The sequence below is a fragment of the Callorhinchus milii genome, unplaced genomic scaffold (assembly GCF_018977255.1).
Source record: "Callorhinchus milii isolate IMCB2004 unplaced genomic scaffold, IMCB_Cmil_1.0 Scaffold9, whole genome shotgun sequence".
Classification (NCBI taxonomy): Eukaryota; Metazoa; Chordata; class Chondrichthyes; order Chimaeriformes; family Callorhinchidae; genus Callorhinchus; species Callorhinchus milii.
The window spans coordinates 17,778,466-17,798,690 of NW_024704750.1; the positions used below are offsets into that span (position 1 = coordinate 17,778,466).

At 39.8% G+C, this 20,225-nt stretch overlaps 1 protein-coding gene across 2 annotated transcripts in view; it reads right to left on the reverse strand.

Annotated features, from left to right (window-relative positions):
• Positions 1 to 19,289, reverse strand: part of LOC103178472 (tau-tubulin kinase 2) — an 87,310-nt gene extending 68,021 nt beyond the window's left edge. For both annotated transcript variants that reach the window (XM_042337995.1, XM_042337994.1), the window contains exons 1-2: positions 19,133 to 19,289; positions 10,172 to 10,331 (exon numbers count right to left, since the gene is read on the reverse strand). In XM_042337995.1, the coding sequence (XP_042193929.1) occupies positions 10,172 to 10,279 (108 nt within the window). In that variant the 5' untranslated portion in view covers positions 10,280 to 10,331; positions 19,133 to 19,289. The remainder of the gene's footprint in view (positions 1 to 10,171; positions 10,332 to 19,132) is intronic.
• Between the last annotated feature and the right edge of the window lie 936 nt (positions 19,290 to 20,225).

Below are 20,225 nucleotides of genomic sequence, written 5' to 3' on the forward strand. Positions count from 1 at the left end.
AATGCAAATGCAAGGATTTTTATTACTCTAATCATTTCAAGTGGATGAAGTTCAGCACAAAGCTGACTCAGTGCTGAACCTTTGGGAGTTGTTGCTTTCACACATTGCTGCCAGAAATGCCATCAAGATCAGGTTTCTCATCTTTCCAATCTGCCTTCTTTCTAGAGATGTCTCCCAACAGACAATTCTTTCTCAGCAAGGGATATTTCCCCTGGGGATCTTTATCTGAAGGGACAAGGGTTACAGATACATCTGCATCAACTAGGGCAGTGCGAACTCCCACTTTTGACAGCTGATTGAAATGTGAATTCAATCACTTCTAGCATTCAGCAGAATGCTACAGATGATCGTACTTTACTAATGGCTGCTTGTGCAGCTATCTGAGGAAACAACCGTTCGGGCCAACTCCATCCCGCAGTCCCTCGGTCTCGTCCCCTCCCTTGCCACTTTCAAGATCCACCTCAAGACCCTCTTTTTCGACCGTGCTTTCGATCTCCCTGCTCCCCCCCCCTGCCCTCCACCCTCCCCCACCCCGACCCTCAGCTCAGGTCCGTAACTCTGTCTGTCCAGCGCCTTGGGACATCCTCCCGAAGTGAAAGGCGCTTTACAAATGCAATTTGTTGTTGTTGTTTATGAATGGTGGATCTTGGGAGCAATATAAATAATCTAACTGGTTACATATTGAGCAAAACTCATCCCTGTTCTAAAATGTGTAATTAATGACACTTACAAACTGTTTCAAATAAAGGCAACGAATTACCCCAAGAACAACAACCTGCTAAATCTCAGCGTTGCCTTTGTTGTTTGGGCCACAGGGAGGTATACAGCAATCCGCAGTTGGCCACTCCAGCTGTGAGTTGGCTAAACGTGTTACATACAGCAGGTTAGCAGATGCCTGCAAAATCCTCAGCAGATGCCTGGAACAAGACACCAGCATAGAAAATGAACCTGCTATGACTCTGGGTATTATTTCCCACTCTAGCAAGGACTCAACAAATGCTGGTTTCAGTAGCAATTCTGTCCAATGTTGAAAATGTCTGTGTTGAATTGAAGTAATTTTTACTATGGGGGAGGGATCACTGGAAAGCATTTTCTGCAACAATAGATCCTTTTCATGGCCTTTTTTGACTCAATTAAAACACTGATGTTACATGACTGACTCTTCGAAACTATTTGAAAGCCACAGAAAAACAAATGTTCACATCTATTATTCTCTTTGTAATGAGGGTTTACTCCCCACTTTACAGACTGCTCTTAATTCAGAGCACAGAGTTAATGCTCAAAAACAGGATACATTTTGATTTTGATTTCTGTCTCTGTTTAAGCTATTAACTGAACTGTATGAACAGTAACCCAGGGTGATTCATGCTTCACTACACCTCCTTCCCACCTATACCTTTCTCTATCCTTGATATTGGGAACTGTCTGATGAAACCCATGCTTTTTGGGGAGGGGGCTGGGGGTGTAATGGGACCCTAAAAGACTGGGAGTTTTCAAGTAAGAGAAATTAAATTGATTTGGGTGGTCAGCCTGCTGGAGCTGTTGCTGTCATCAAGCATATTCCATCTATTCAAAATTCATTATTCTACTACATTGGTATCCCAAGTTATTCTTGGCCCGCGTTCAAAAAAATGTACAGAGAACATACATCACAAAACAGAGGAAAAAAAATCTAATCCCAAACACTGAAATGCAGGTGTTACCCATGCATCTGTAATGTGGTTTGGGACAAATGGGGGAAAAAAGGAAAATGAAAGCCATTTATTCTCAAAGAATTGGAAGTCATTTTAGTATTGTGGCAATTGTTTTATTCAGCAATACAAGAGGAACAGACCTATATAAGAAAATTCACTAAAATTAATCTAGATTTTCTGGCATTTGTTGCTGAAATGCAGACATGTAGAGAACAAAATAAAAGGTTACTAGGTTAAAAGGTAACAAAATTAAAGGTTACAACACTGACTTCTGCATTAGAAAGAGCAAGATTTTGTATTTAAAATCTCAAGTATTCAGAACTCTAGAGAATTTACTTCAAGGATAACAAATGATGCCCCAGCTTATGTTTTACTACTCTGTACATGGGCACCATTATTATGATTGACATTACAGAAACCTGTAGGAAAAGCTTTCAGAAAATCCACTAAAGGCAAACAGCCACACTGTTAAAGAAAGTTCAGAAAAAGTTTAAGTGGAAAAAGTTTAAATAACAGCTATAACACCGTTTTATTAGTAATCTCCAGCTTGCTGCACGGAAAATAAGTTCTTTAATTTAGTCTTAAATATTTGAGACATTTTAAGAATATTTTGAAGAGAAAACTGAACCTAACAGTGGAATTGACTTAATTACTTAATGACTACCATCTGATAAGGCGCAATATCAAATGCAAGGATTATCATTGTTATTAAGATATACTTCTTAATATCTGTTCTAAAATTGCCCTCTATAAATGGGGCTTTGCTATTGGCAAAATTCTTCTGGTGCTGAAAAACTGGAAATCTACAGGGCATTAGGTTTCAATTCTGAACAAGCGCTCCGAGACACCGACTGGCGTGAAGGGTGTTATATAAATGCAAGTTGTTGAACTTACTGCCAAGTTACCCATGACATGAATTTTGTAATGTCAGTAAGTTCTAAGAGTACAGTGTGACTACACGTTAGCAGCAAAAGCTCTTAGCAAATAGCAATGACCAAGGAGAGTGCTGATCTTCTATTCTTCACACTTTTAACTGTAATACCTAGCATTTTGTAAACTTATTCAGGCTGGGTCTTAAAATGGGAGATACAAAAAGAGCAGAAAGAGGAATTCAAGATTAACATTGATTTTTTTTCTTTAGAACTGATTCATCCAACAACAACCTGCATTTATATTCTTTTAATATTTTAATCAGAACGTCATTTACCCATCAAGTATATGCCTCTGCTGCCTCCTCCACTGAAGTCATCGTGTCCCATTCCTAATTCAATGCTCTTTCCTGTACATATTTATATTGTTCCTTTTTAAAATACTTTCCTGAAGTCCCTTTAGAAAGCTAGTACAGTAAACTTCACATAAGTCGTATCAGTTGGGACCAGATATTTAATATGAATTATGCAAACTATGAGCTATGTCAAATTTGCACAGAATGTAAACTCTTGAACGGGACCTGGGTAGATATGACTTCGGCAATTATATGATTTATATAGATCAGACCTATGCAAATTTTACTGTATCTTGAATATTTAGCCTTTTTATCAGCTACTTCTGACGAGTATGGATTGTTTTGAATTTTACCATTTTTTAAATGAATTACTGAATTGCATTAGTGTCTTGCAATGTAATTTGTGAAGCGTCACATAGATGTGGTTTGCAACATCATCCACACCTGTGGAGTGTGCTATACACCCTTGCAAAACACCATCTGTTGCTCTCTATGGAATGAATGGCATTTTATATATAAGATGTCCATTTTCAGATGCTACATTTTACTACAAACAACAGATGCTGGAAAGTCAGCGTTCTCGTCTCCATATATCAGACATCAAGCCAAGCTACACAGCAATTTAAGCAATCATTCTCTGGTGAAATGGACTTGTAACTTTAGACTTTTTTAAAAAAAGTAAATGCACCTTATGGCTAGCCAGAAACACTAAGACAAATTGATTCCAGCCCACACATTTAGATGAAACAATCTTGACTGCGACAAGCTGGTAATCCCACTGGTAAAATAAGACGGCTCTTTTTCGGCTGTGTTAAAAGCAAATTCGTGCAACAAACTAAGAGACGTTAGTCTGCATCTGACTCACGCATTCAACCTCAGATGGGGAAAGATGAACACCCATTTTAAATTGAACTGGTGAAGAAACCATGAAGAAAGTATGACATGGACTATCAGGGAGGTGCTGGAAACAGATTGTCTCAGCAAATTCATGAGGGATCAGATAGCTATTTGGCAAAGAAACAGGAAAGATAGTGTATCTTTTTATTTTGGGATTGGCAGATGGACTGCAATGGCCTGTACATTCCTCTTATTGAATCTATAAGTATTTGATTTGGGGATACTTGGTACCCCAAAGTGTTCTACTACTCAGCACTAATATGCCTCACTTTATTTACAGGAACATTCATCTAAAATTGTACTACATATATACCAACAGTACCCTTCACTCTAAGGAAAATCTCAGGCCAACAATCTGATGATGCAAGTACAAGTGAGGATATACTGAGAAAACAGAGTATGGGGAACAGCAAATTCTAGGTATTGACAACTTTAATATTCATTGACGATCTCTAAAGTTCAAAGGAAGCTGCATGTTAAGTATACAGATATGAAGATCTGTTTCTTTACAGAGAGAGGATTTATGTGCTGATTAAACACAATATAAACCCAATGAGTTGACCCTCAACAAATGCAGAGGCAGCACAGTAACAAGTACATCAGATTGATAGGGATATCCAGCCTTACTTGCGTCTTGCTCCAATTATACAACGGCCATTGAACATGCTTTCAAATTTTTGTGAACCTTAATACGAAATAATTATAAAGCATGGTGTACCCTCAGTCTAAATCAGCTTTCTATCTTAATAATAATCCACGCATTTGATATCGCGCCTTATGTTGTTGAAACATCTCAAAGTGCTTCACAGAATATACCATAAAGTGAATTGACTATATATTTGGTGGGCGAATGCCCTTCTTCAAATCTTGTGAACAGCAACCTGTTGGAAGCCTCTGGAGTTCAATCCTGCATATTCTGAAGGGTAACTCCAGGTGTAGGTAATGCGATGTGGAGCAGAGGATATCACCACCCTCCCAATGCAATCAACTCTCCTTCTGCAGAGTCTAGATTATAACCCACTTCTGATGCCTGCTCCCCTTTTCTTAAACTCCATCTCAGTTCCTGGTGTCATCATCTATATAAATCCTGCAGGAATACAAAATCACAATATATGCCATCAGCACCAGTATCAGGCAACCGGTGAAAGAAACACTATTGCTCACATAATAATTGGAAGAGCAAAGATGATCATCCAAAAAGAAACTGCTGCATTGGTTGTTCACCTTTTGACAACCTTTGGTGATAATTTCAAGCAAGTTCCAATTTTTAAAAGAGATTAATTTAGCATTGTAATCAGCACATGTACTGGATTACATTACATACCAGTTGTTCTTGGAAGGGAATGTTTTATCACATGTAAGTTCCACGGACAAATTATTGGTAGATACAAGTTGTCATAACTTGAGCATGTGGAAAATTGCATAACAAAACAACTTCTTGCTGCTCTAATATTAGTCCTTGCAGCTGATTTAGATGACTTTTCACACAGCAGAACTTCCCAAAGTAGTAGAAACAGTTTAGAAATAGCATTTAAAGTTGAAAATCCTATCCTGGTTTTCTGACACCAATATATGGGGTAAAACTGTCATCAAAAGTAACTTGCACAAGGGTTATCTTGTGGATACTGCTGCCTTGAAATATTGGGAGTTTTATTCAGACCATTTGTACTAGATATTTTAGTACATTCACATTGTTCTTTTATGAAATGCAGGGCAAAAATGAAGAATAAAGCTGCTTGTTTCATGCCCCTACCAACATGATGATAAGGAGATCTGCCTAAGATGGTGCCTGGCAGAGGGTTTGCCCTCCAATTAGTTCCAGTCTGGCTTCAGAGATGACAAGACTGAAGCATCCCTCCATGACAGGATATCTTAATCTAAATCAATGCCATTGTGCTTCCTATCTGGTGTTAATCCAAGGCTATGGGTCCACAAACAAGTCATCAATCAGTAAGCAAATATTATTCACATGAGCTCGTAATACTTTTGCAGAATGATCCTTTGTGGCCTGTGTGCTTTTGCATACCAACAAAGACAGCAATTTCTGTCAAGTGTCGTAACTGCTTTTGTAGGCAAATACAGCAACCATTTATGCCTAGTTCCACAACAAATTTTATCTATAGCAATGCTGATCAGAACATTAAGAGAAACTAATCTCCCTTTTCTTTTTGAATAATACCACATGATCTTGTAATGTCTCTGAAGAACAGGTAGACCAGATCTTATTTGAACATCTTGTCAGAAGGATGGCATCTCTTAAAAGTGCAGTGCTTCCCCAGCAGTGCAAATGTATGCTGAACAACAACAACAACAAATTACATTTGTATAACTCCTTTCATGTCGAGAGGGCAGGCCAAGGTGCTGGATAGTCAGGGATTTAGACTCGAGCTGGGTAAGGTGCTCGAAGGAGGGCAAGGAACTGGAGGAGCAAGGGGATAGCCTGAGTGAGGACTTGGGAGTCGAGCCACACCACCAACGGTTATGGTGTCGGGTATGGTGGAAGGTTTAGCCGGGTAGTGTGGCCTCAGTCAGGAGGAAGGTGTCACCTGGGGGATGGGGCAGTCAGGGTGGCTGCTGCTGGACAGCCAACGGCGAGGACCACAGTGAGCCCGCATAGGATTTCCACACTGGAGCAGAGGGAGACTGTGGAAGGTCAAGTGGGGATAGGAGCTGAGGACGGAAAGAGAGAACGACCAAGTGGGAGTAATGCAGGATAGAGGACAGGGATGGGGGCTTTTGGGGGGAAACAGCTCAGGTCAGAAGCGGCAGCCAAAATACACACGCCGAAATTAGAGGCAAAGGGTTGCCCAACCTGGAAGACAACAGAGAAGAGAGGGAGGGAGATAATAATAATGAAAATATTATACTAAACCTGATTCCAGTAAATTACGTCACTTAGTTTCGGCTGTTGGTTCAGGCGGGAGATTTTGAAACGTGGTCAAAATCGATAAATATAATGCTACATTTTGGTGCATCTCGTCCATTAGGACCCAAAAACAAATCCAACATTAGCCATCATATTTACAAGAATTACAAACCCCAGGACAGTGGCAGCTATTCTCTGTCTAAAAGCCTAGAGTCAACTTGATAACAAGACAGCAGCTCAAAAGTGTGCTGATATTGCTGGCTTCAAAATGCTTTTCCGTCTCCTGGGCCTTTGGTCCTCTATTAGCGCATTAATCCGAACGTGAAGTACAATCATCCTGCTAACAGCAATGTTATTTGGCAGCATTATTCACCCACCCAGAAACAGCACTGGGGAAAACGTTTTTCTCTCATCACAAAACTAAGTGTCCTGGCTGCTGAGCTGCTTTTTAAGACTTAGAACTGAACAGACAGAATTGCAAGACTTATTGCACAAAACAAATCAGCATTCAAGTCTCACTCTTAGCTATCAAACTTCCTGCTTTTCAAATAGTCACAAATGGGACGATTGTTAGCGATAGAAACAGGAGCTGCCTATTCAGCCCATCAAGCCAACACCACCATTTTATACTCCATCTTTGCAATTCCATGTAAATATCATCTGCTTAAGTATTAGTAATGCAGTTAGCCTCCTCTGAAAGTTTCATTTTTAATTATTCTAGTTAACAAAGTAAAAGAATAATAATCCTAAAACAACAATTTCAAAATAATCTAGCACTCAGTTTCCATGGATCATCTGTTTTAAAAAACAAAACAATCTCCTACCAAGAGCTCAACAACAAAATTATATTTGTATAAGGTGATGAAGATCGGTACAGATGAAGAAGGCCTCTTTGCCCAATTCACAAGATCAACCGTAGGTATACGGAAGGACCATAAAGATCAGAAGGCAAGTGAAGAACAAGTCAAAGGCATTACCTAATGAAATGAAACACAAGGTTGAATGTTAATCTATTGCACTGCCAAGAGGGAAAATAAACCATAGTGTCCAGATAGTATTGAAACTTAAAACTGAATTTGTTTGGTGGAAGAAAGAGAAAGAAGAAATAAATGAGAGACGATGTTCAGGTTGACAATACAAGGCATAAAAAACATAAGCAATGACCGGCACAGGCCGGCACAGACACGATGGGCCAAATGGCCTCCTTCTGTGTTGTATAATTCGATGATTCAATGAGTGGATACTGTGGAGTCCTGATGATAGGCAATGGGGATAAGGTTTAGGGAGCTGCTAGCATTTCTAGAGCCCTATTCCAGAGAGAATCAATGCCTTGAAGGGAAAATAAGAAATTTGGCAGAAAAAAAATGCATTTCCTCTCTCGTGACCCAGAGGATATCAGAAGCAGTCATCTGCAGTCCCAAGTCATTACTTATTAAATCACCAAATATGTTAATACTACAGTCACTATTGCAGATAATAGTGTGCTATGGTTGGATCGGCCCAATTCTGGGACAAATAACACAATTACCCTGTAAACAGACTAAAGTTAAGCAAATGTGACTTTCAAATGATGGCCTGAAAGGAATTCTTCAACTATGAATATTTCAATAGCTTACTGATTTTTAAAAATGCTAGTTTAGAATGAATTTTTACATTGCCTGTAGTTATCATAGAAACCCATTTAATATAGTATTTCCTTCAGTTTACAACCTCAAAACAAAACAACTACAAGTACCTATTCCATAAACGGCTCAAAGGCAAACAGGATAAATAATTGAACTTCAGATTCTTCATTAACCCGCTGCCCACATCATACAATACATTCAACTTCATACTTTCGGATAACCCACTCCATACCACAAAATTATTTCTAATTATAGCAATTGAAAATTTCACCCAACCCTTGTCAAATAAAAAAATGTTGAAGTTGGAAATTCATAATTTAAATTGTTAACGTTAACATTTATTAAACATAACACATGAAAGGATAAAATTCATTAAAAGAGCAGCATGCTCAGGCATACACGCTAAAACCTTTCTCAGACTGGGGGATGGGGGCAAGAAGGTTGCTGAATTCAGTTGGGCTGTCAAGTACAGACCAAGCAACTGATGTGTGGAAGGAAAACCAACTGGAGTTTTGCCAATGATTGATTGCACTTCAAGGTGGTAAAATGTTGTGGGAAGAGTCACAGCCAAGCAGATCCCAGTGGCTAGCTTTGTGCATCACATTGGTTGGAAAACGTCTGGATGAATAGTAGCAATCTTTTACAATGCATTGCTATCTGTCTCATAGACATGAATTTCATACAGCATCATAGCTCCACATTACCCTTACAACAGATCTATACTGAAAATAAATCCAATGAACAGATTAGAGTTGCATGGTTAATTTAAGTGTTGGTAATAGGCAAAGGCACAATTCTTCACTGTTTGTCAGTGGCTGCAACCCAACTATTGAATTGTTCTATCCACCAGTAAACTCAGTTGGGTTTGCCCCATGCACAGTTGCAGGAACGCGACCGAAATATAAAAATAATGAACACCATTGGAACATGAAGAGTAAAAATAAAAAGATAGTCCTATGCTGACACCATGTTTTAACATTTTTGTTAAAAAAAATCTTATACTTAAAGCATTTTGCTTTTCCATGGTGCCGCAGTCAGTTTAAATTCACTTTATGTCACAAAGTACTTGGAACCAGTGTCCACAAGCATTTAGCCACTCATCTAGCCTCAGTTTCCTTCACTTAACAATTTTGCTATACTGCATCCTCCATGGAAAAATGCTTCACAGTTCAGCTATTTTAAAAATGTTCAGACTGAACTATCACAAATCTGTTCACAAACATTTAACAGGGTACACCATGCAATGCTGTAGTAAAAAAATGGGCCATTCACTCATCAAGTCTGCAGTGATGTTCTACCCCGCTCCCCCCAGTTTGGGTGCTCAGAAAGTTGAATGATGAACTTTGGCACTTCCTCCCAATGTGAAAGACACTATAAGCAAATTGTTCTTTCTCCATCCAATTCCACTTCATTGCACTGAACACCACCCTCCCATATCCTTTAATATTCTGTAATTCAGTTAACCAACTGAACATTCACAGTACAGTAATGAAATGTTGGACAATATAAGCTACTCTGAGCAAGTAAATTTGGACAAGACTTTTCAACTTACCTGATTTAACATTTGTTTTTATTTGCATACATATCAACAGTGTATTTTAAATAAAATCAGTTAAAATGGTTTTACTTTCGACAACAAAAGGATGAAATTAAAAAAGATGCTTCATAAAACATCAAAAGGTCCACAGGGAAATGTACTGCAGTGCCAAAAAATGCTTCATTTCCTTAGATGAGGAAATTGAAACAATAAATGTCAAATTGTTCAGTACAAACTATGATGAGCAGAAAGAGAAAGATTTGACACAAGCTGCAACCCATAAATGTAACTCTTTTATAATATGACCCAACGAAAATTTATACTCACCACTTTCCAGCGTTCCTTTACCAGAAACCCAACTGACAGTATGTCAGCCTGCTCGCCTCCCCCGCTCATGTCTGCCCCCTCTTTCGGAATAGCTGCTATGCCAAGCATAAGTCAGCCTGGATCTTTAGGCTTCCAAAGATAGGTTCCATTTAACCTGAGGCTGGAGAAATGACAGGAAATGCGTGAGGGCATGAAGTTTACAGGAATGAATGAATTAAAACAAAACCATTTACATCACTAATCACAAAAATGTAATCTGTGTGCTTTTAGCGCCTTGGGACGTCCTCCTGACGTGAAAGGCGCTTTATAAATGGAATCTTGTTGTTGTTGTTTATTTAAAATTTCAATAGGCCCAAACTAAATGAAGGTGCTCAAATGCTGGGAAAATAATTAGAATAGAGCAGAAAAGAGGCATGGTAAAACCAAAACACAGATAAACGTTGTCGACTGGAATTAACAACCTGCAACTCTTGGTTTACAAATTTGAAAAGAAATTACGAGAGGCTTAGATTAAGAAAACACTTTGAACTTTCAGAGTACCCACCCTATCCAGAGTCCATCCATTACAATATCAAACTGTTTGTTAAATGGGTCTAGCAACCAAGCCTTATCCACCCTTCCTGGTAGCCCATTTCAGTCATTAACTATCCACTGTATAAACAGGGCATTGTTCATTTTTATAATAATCTTTGCATTTGATAGAGCACCTTATCCAGTCGACAAAACATCTCAAAGCCCTTCACAGTATATCCTGTAAAGTCATTGTGCATTTTGTGGGCAAACTCATTAGCTGATTGCCAACAGCAATGCCCACAAACAGCCATGGAGTGAGTGACCAATTTTATTTGGGGGATTGTTGGCCATGACACTAGGAGAAACCCCCTTCTCTTTTCAAATAGTGCCATGGGATCTTTAACTGCCACCTGTACAGACAGACGGGACTTAGCTTTAACGTCTCAACCGAAGGACAGCACCTCCAACAATGCAACACACCCTCAACGCTACATTGGAGTATCCATTTAAGCTTTACAATTCCAAGTCCTGACGTGGGGCTTGAACCTTCCGACTCAGAGGCGAGATTGGTACCACTGAACCAGTCTTAATTTAAAGTTGAGGACTGATTGAATACTTCCAATAGATGTTTGTGCTTCATACCGTTCACGGGGGATCTGAATATCCTTTGGGCAAAACAGGCCTCACAACAATTTCTTGAATATGGTATTGCAAAAGAACTAAATTTTTAAAATATTTTAATTGTTTTATTATATTAAGAATTTCTAACAAGTCATCTTCCCTACCGAATGAAAGCAGAAAGTTGCAGCTGAGGGTGATCATCACCATTCATCCAACCCAAGATTAATGTACTCCTAGGGTGAAATTTATCATACAATGGCAGACACATTGGAAAGTCAACCAAACTATGACTTCTGTGCTAATAAAACTGTTAAAATCGTCCCACAATGAATGTCAACATCCCAGTTAGATCTTTTGATTTTTCTGTGTAATTACTGTCTGTTGACAGTATTCTTGCCTGGATCAGAATCCTGTTGGTTCAAAACCTACTTCAGTCAAGAAGACTCCAGTAACACTCCAATGCAGTAATGAGAGGGCACTGGATTGTCAAAACTGCTATCTTCAAGATAAATGTGAAACTAAAATCCCAACCACCTATTTCACATGAACATTAAAGATTACAAGAGGCTATTACAAGATGAGCTTGGCCAGGAATCCTGCAAATATATTTGTCATTCCCTTCATCACCAGTTACCCTTACTGGTACCAAATAACTTGACAGAAATAACTTAAAAAGCATTTTGAGACATCTCAGATGTGATAAGGCACTACAAAAATGCAAGCTCTCAATTCTACATTGAACAAATACAACATGACAGCACAGAAACATGCGATAACAGCGCAGTAATGCCCTAATACATGAGGTATGATTCTGGCAAATACAGCAAACAAAGACTAAACAGGACTTGATGCATCTGAAGCGCTCAATAGAGAGAGGAGAAAGATACAGGTGAATGGTAACAGTCAGGAATTTTTTTTTTGGTCAACCAGGTGCAGAAATGCATTACCATGCTTACTAGTATCCAAACCAGACAGAGTGCCATGGATGCAATCTATACATGGAAATTTGCCCATGTTTGGAATGGAATGCACAATCTCTCCCCGGAGGGACACATCCTGCTTATCTAATTCCAAAGAGTGTTATGCACAGTTTGGTAAGTGCTATGTCTGGCGATGGGAGAGAGAGAAAGGGATTAAATAAATTGAAAAAATGTCCTATTCCCAGATTACCATTCCACACTATGCCATCTCATTCAGTCATCTGAATACACAGTCAATCCACTGTACAATATATTCTGTGAAAAGCTTTGAGACATCAATTTAATTAATATCTTTTTAAAAAAAGGACAAGTGTGCTGTCAGATACCCAGAAGAAAGTATTTACAGTCAATTAAAGGCTATTTCATGCAGTGTTGTTGAACCTTGCATCAGTTTGGCAATAAGTAACCAAGGTGTTCACAATGCATTTATCCAGCTCCTACTTGGAAAGAAAATTGGCCAGCACTGGTCTTCTACAGTGATGCATTACCTATTCAATTTAATTTACTGGTCAACGTGTGATACAAGGCAATTTTCAGTCTGGTGATAGCAAACTTTAAAATGAAATATAAAATGCCAAAATCAGGATTTTTTTGCTCTCTTAAATGTGATGACTAAGGCAACACTGCTGCTATTCGTTTTCTTTCAAATGATTTTATGTTTAGGATTGCAAATTTTGCTAAAACAACCAAATAAATTAAATAAAAATGGATCATGCACTGAATTTATGGAAACTTAGTATCAATTGGATTCAGTAGGTGGCACTCTCATCTCTGGTCCTCAAAAATTGAGCTCATATTTAAAACTGACACTCCAATGAGATATTGGGGGACTGCTGGAATATCAGAAGTACACTCTGACAATTGAGATGTTAAACTGAGAACCAGTCCACTGTTAATGCAGCTATTCCTTGGCATTGAAAAAGTGTGCATGCTCATTATTGTGTGCATCCGATTTGCACAATATGTTCAAAGTTACTTCCAGTGAGTGTCCTGGCCAACAACCTTCTATATTAACTGGTCATTCACCAAAAGGCTCCTTGTGTGCATAACGGTTTGTGTGCTTGACTTATAAAATAATGATTAACTTGGCACAAATTACTTGTGAAGCACTTTGAAACATTTCAATGTAATAATTATAAAAAATACACGTTTTTTTTCAAAAAAGCACGACACCAGAATGCAAGTACTGTGCATAATAGTTAACACACAGTTAGCAATTTGGGGAGCAACATTGGAGGAAGTATCTGTTGACTCAGTAACACTCATTCCTCTGGTTATTAGGTGGTGGCTTCCAGGCTGCTACACTCTCAGAGGTGCGGTCTCAATCAAAGTCTTTCAGCTTGTTTCAGTAATTCAGGTAGACATTAAGATCCCATGGCACGCTTTCAAAGAACATGGAGTTCTCCTGGTTACCTGGCCAAAATTACTTGCTCATTCAAATACACCAGAGCAACCTCAATTTGGTCATTTATCTTGTTGCTCGTGCAGATTATTTGCCGCATTTCTCTACACAATACAAAACTTCAAAGTCATTATTCGTGTGGTGTTAGGAGAACAATGAGATAAGCCACTAATGTATTACAAAGTGTATTGACAAAGTGAAAATGAGTTTACAAATCAGAAAGATTCCAGCAACAATTCTAGTGTATATTGAGTCAGTGGACCTCAGAGAGGAGAGATGCCACAACATTCCTTCATCTACTATATTATACACATATCGAAAACAAAAAAAAATTCACAGTGAATTTCTGCTTTAGATGGTTATCCATTAAGTTCGGCTAACAAAGACGTGTGTGTTTATATCGAACAAGAACGCGGTAGGCCTCAGCTATGACGGCAAATGGTCACAATGCCCGCAGTCTGGACTCGCACATAAATAACGATCACTTGTATGATTTACTGGAGGCAGCCTGTAATCTCAATTGGCATTGTGGTCTGTTAGAACTTTTAGAAGGAGAGAGGGAGGGACGTCTTTAAAAAAAAGAACATAATTGATTTAAATTATCCTAAGATTATCATAAGAAAATAGGTCATCTACAAAAATGTGAGCAAGAGTAACAAGAGAATTACTGGCACACTTCTTCCAAATGCGTTCCCTCGAATACTTCAAGCTGAGGCGATTTCTAGATGCGAATAGACTTATTCAGCTGCAACACACTTTGAATATTGATCTCCACCCTCTCCCACCAATTCAAAATATATTCATTTCTATATATGCAAGGAAAATGGCCTTCAGGAAAGAAAGCAAATCACATGCTAGCATTGAAATGGTGCAAACTGAATTACCAATGCTGGACATGGTCTGATATTCTAAGAAATGGTAAAAGATAAACTGCAATACCAGTCTATCTGTGTACAGCTCTAGCACTAGAATTATTAATGGAATTGTTACTCTCACCCTAAGATGCAATCCCTATTCCAAATTCAGACAGAGGTAGACTTTCCCAGAACCATGTACTTCTACAAAAAACTAGCAAAGCGAGCTTTGGCTACAAAAATACATTTGGAGATAATAAGGCATACGGCTCTATAAAATCACAAGTTCTTTCTTTCTAAAATCTAGACTATAAAAGGCTTCTCTATTTTACAGCTGCCATTCCAGCAACAAAGCCTAAAGCTGCACATTCATGTCTACAAAGAGAATATGAAAGATTCAAATGGGATCACCAAGTTTCCAGTGAACATGAAGCTGCTGTCAACAAAGCTAACCAAAAACCAGGTTGCATCTTGAGAAAATACAACAAAGTTTATTCTGGCCTTATACAGATGAGGCTATACTTAGAATTCTGTGGGCAGATTTTGACACCATATCTTCAAACGCAAATTGAAACATTGGAGAGGGTTCAGAGAAATCAACAGGCACGATTCAGGAACTTTATTAAGTTATATTATCTCGCAGATAAACTTGCTCTTGCTCGCAGGAAGACTAAAGGAGGGGAGCATAGATTTAAGCAGTTGACTTGGTCCATGAGCTGTGAACTAGAGGACCTTGGTTTAAAATTAAAACCTTCAAGTGTGGGGGGAGGGGGGTAAAAAGAGATTGATGTTGAAAATTGGAGGTGTGGGGATGAATAAATATTCTGCAGTTTTTGCTTCATTAACTTTGAGATTCAGGGAGTACAATGCCCCACCCAAGATTGGGTCAGTGAGGTATGTTCATTATGTAGTGGTTTCTCGTGTCATAATTAATTTGACTTCTAGCACAATATGACTACCCACCCAATGCTCAGCAAAAAATTGCATTCTTCCTAATTTTTTTTAAGCCAGTCCTACAAAATGTATTAATATATTGTACAGGCAAAATCAGATGCACACAAAGACAAAAGCATAAAATTCCCACATCCAACTACAGAGATATCCACACCCAAACAGACATTAGCAGGGACCAAGATATCCACAAATGAAGGCAAAAAAATCAAATACCCAGTGTTTTAAATAGACAGATTCCGATATTCAACACAGTTTGGTAATCAATACTGAACCCCTGATTCCTGTGTGTACTGCAACATTTTAGTGCATGATATTGATTCTTCTCAAAGGTAATACTGAAATTGCTGCTGCTTTTCTTGCTAAAGTGTAATCAATTTAAACTGCCATTGTGTTCGTGCAAACAAATGATTCTTGCAATAGAGAGCGTCCTTATGGACTCAAGTTGAGTTTTCATATTTTTCATTCAAATTCCTATCAGTACCAACAATTTAAAATACAGCTTTGAAGTATTGAGAGAGCAAGTCAATCAATTTGCAATTTTCTTTTAAAAAAGATTAATACATTGCTTGGACAGGGCTGAAACACCCAGAAACAAATGCAGATTCCGATCAATCAATGAATCACAAACCTAGAAATACTCATGAAAGCAGGTCTAGACCATACTTTGCCGGTATACTTGTTACACCAGAAACTACACGGAGGACAGTAAACCTTCAATACTACAGGATGGTTTGGATTACTACTTTAGGTCCATGGATCAGGTCTGCAGTTTTCTACAATTTAAATAACACACATTCTTACTCCACTCATTTAAAATAAATGCACAGAAAAATAAATGCCTATACTTCTTTCCCTTTTTAACTCATTTGGGTTTCTTGCCGCTTTCCTTTGGCTTTGAGGCTGGGATAGTGAGATGTAGATACCACTGTTGTTCTATAAATTGTCTGAGCAAAGACACACTAAATGGACTGGTCTATTCCTAGTCCTCCTTCTCGGTGATGGGAGTGTTGTGCTCATCTAAAAACCCAAACAAAGACCTACAATGGAATTGAAACATGCTCTCTAAAAATTCAACAATATACCACTGAAACTACTGATCTTCTAAACTAGATAAAGTCAGTGTTTTTTCCCAATGTATACGTTGGTATAGAATTGTCAGCAAAAATCTGTGCTGAAATATTATGTAAGCAGTGTGATTCCAAGTACCGTTTTTCCCTGTTGTACAAATCTTAAGACTAGCAGCTAGGAGCAGCATCTTATTGGCTTATTATCATCAGGGCAATCTTGTTACAACCCGAGGGCTAATGTACAACTACAATGTTAAATTTAACAACATACACTATACAATAAGGGTGGCTGCAGAAGCTGATTTTAACCTGTACAACAATTGACCTTATCACCTCATCGGTTTGGAAAGAAGGGGGAAATCTGACTGAGGTTCTTGCTCTTGATTACTAACCAGCCCATGCTACATGATGCCCATATGAACCCACATGAATTCCCAAATCATATCAAATTAACCTATCAGCAAAACATTTTAATCATTAACTGTAGGTTCACATTGACCATCATTACAGCAGACCCAATGTCCTAAAAGTAATGGTGGTCATAACATTTACTTGCAAGCTAATGAACTGTATGGCTCTAGAAAACTGATCATGATTGGATCAAACCATGGTACACGATATAGTATTTCATGAGCTCACATCCAGTTCTGCCCGCACACATGAACCCAGTCTTTCTTAAATACCCTCATGGAAGAACCAATTACCAAACACTGTTCTTGCAGAAAAAAATAATTATTAATTGTTACAATTAAAATATAAATCAATTCAACTGGATAGGTAAAGGATCACATACACATTTCAACTTAGTTAAGTACCGTAGTTACATAGCTTGTCTGTATGGCTATTGATACAATGTCAACACATTGTTCAATCAGTAAGGACATAATGCTCCTATGAATGATCCTGTAAAATGATGTCCTGCAAAGCATCCAATAAATTAAAAGCTTTTTCTAAAAAACGACACCGTTTTGCACACATTGTGAAAAGAAAACCAAACGACTCATAGCAATCGTTTTTTAAAAAAAAGATGACTCCACGTGAAGCACATTCAACTGAATTCTAAAGGAGTTTTACATTCCCACACATAACAAGTCCCGAATATGTACTTAAAAGAGAGGAAAGGGGAGAAAACGCGTTTGGGTCCCATTACTACTGTGTTCTGTCCACCAATTGGTGTACACCAGTTGAAGTACACCAGTCGGACATCAGCGAGTGTACGAGTAATTAAATCTTATTTTCCTTGTTTACTAACTGCACATCCGCCCGAATGAGTATCAAATATAGAGTATGAATGAATGCATGCTTATAATTCTATGTACATATTAAATGACGCAAAGGCATGATCGGCATACAACATGAGACACTAAGATTGCAGAGGAACTGCATTTTCTGCGGCATTTCGATCCGCTCGGACCAAATGTTAATTCAGAAGAGAGAGAGAAAAAAACAATTAAACTGATGCGGCAAATGTTTCACTCCATTATGCGTCAATTACTTCTAAACGTTTACTAATGCTACATCCAGGATTACTGCAAGGTCAAATATTGTTATCTACAGCTACGCGGTGGCAGATTTGATGCACAGCCCCATATGTGTGTGTGTGGGGGGGGAAGGGTTTAAAGACAGAAGTTCATTACCAACTACTGCGCTCCTAATATAACATTAAACAGCGGTAGATCAACGCACGTCTTCTTTCATTTGGAGGTTGGGGCAGATACACAGACAGACAGACAGACAGACAATAAATAAATAAATGGTGAGCGAATGCAGTCAGACTGTCAAACACATGAAATGGAGACTTGACATTAGAACCAGGGATGGGGGGTGGGGGGGGGGGGGGGGGTCGAAAAGGAGGGGGAAATGGTTTTATCCTCACCGTTACTCACTGTATTAAGTTTATTATTTTTTTTAAAAAATGGTATCCACAGCATGTAATTATAAATATAAATATATGTAGATATATTCACACCTCTCAATATATAAAAAAAGATGCGCGACTCGGCAGGACCGAGCGAGCACCTGAAACAGCAAATGAGCCCAGAAAGAGCCTATCGGCTCGCAATCAAAACCCATGAATAATACAACAAATACATTCCTAGAAGAGAATGGGGGTGGGGTGGTGGGGGAGGGGGGGTGGGCTCGGTTCAAATCCACCCTCCACCCCCTAAAGACAAATGAACAAACCCACTCAACACAAAACAGAAGAAGCAACATATATATGTAGATATATAGATATAGATAGAGATATAGAGATAGATATAGAGATATACAGACAATACAGATATATAAATACATTAAAAAAATAAAATCAATGACAGGGGCATCTTTGTCTCAAATCGTTTCTCTCCACCTTAAGACTGGATATTTGAAAAGGGGGACGAGCTGTTGCCAAGACAATGTGAGGGGGAAAAAAATCCCCCCCTCAACCCCACACCCCCTCAACCCCACACCCCCTCAACCCCACCCCCTCAACCCCACACCCCTCAACCCCACACCCCCTCAACCCCACACACCCTCAACACACACACACCTCGAATATGTGTTCCAAATTAAGTACCTCACCGACTTACCCTGAAAATAACTCGACACCACCATCACTGCCCGCACAGGGTTAATTACCAATTCTGACTTCTCTCTCTCTCTCTCTCTCTCCCTCTCTCCCCCCCTCTCCCCCTATATTACAAGCCGCGGGGACCCGTTAACGGGTCGTTATCCCGTCCCGCTTCATCTCCGAGCGAAGGCGGGGGCTGACTGTCGGGCGGGCGGGCGGGCGGTGTGTTCGTGGGGTGGTGCGGCGAGACAGGCTGAGAGAGAGAGAGAAAAAAAGAGAAAATTCCTCCTCAGGACCGAGCACCGCCGCCGCCGCCGCCTCCTCCTTCCATTACTGCACCAACAGCTTACGTCGCACTGTACCATCGCAACCGACGCGGTCAACCCAACCTGACAAAGGATGTCCCGCCCCTTTCGCCGTTAGGCCGCCGCTGATTGGGCGGCGCGGCCCAATTTAGGCGGGACCCCGGCGGTCCGGCTCTCCGATTGGCCGCCGCTCGCGCCCGTCAACTGGCGTCACAGCGCTTGCCGCATTCAAGTTAGGTTGCGGCGACAACTCTCCACCCATCCCCCCCCCACCCCCCCCACCACCAGCAGCGCCGCCGCCGTTTGGTTTTCACACGCGCCCCCACAAGCCATTGCGGCCCGGCCATTCAAGACGCCCGTGGGAAGGAGGCCCGGTGCAGGCTGGGAAGTGTAGTTGTCTGGCGGTGCTCATCAAGGGCTGTGTGGGGAGGGGGAGAGGTCACATCACACAACACAAGGCTCAGGAGGTAGCACTGTCGCCTCTGGGTCAACAACCACCACCACCACCACCACCATTTATATTTTTTTATTACGCCTTTCACGTCGAGAGGACGTCCCAAAAGCGCTGGGTCAACAGGTTTGCACTCGAGCTCTGCGTCGGGTGTTCGGAACTCATGTCATTGACTCGCTGAACACTTTGATACAGCGCTGAGGAGGAGCGGCGAATTTTCGGAGATGTCGTCTTTCGGATGAGACGTTAAAATGAGGTCCCGTCCGCCCGTTCAAGTGGATATTAAAAATCCCATGGCGCTGGAAAAGAGAGGGAGTTTTCCCCCCACCCCCAAGTAAAATTGGGTGCTCATTTCA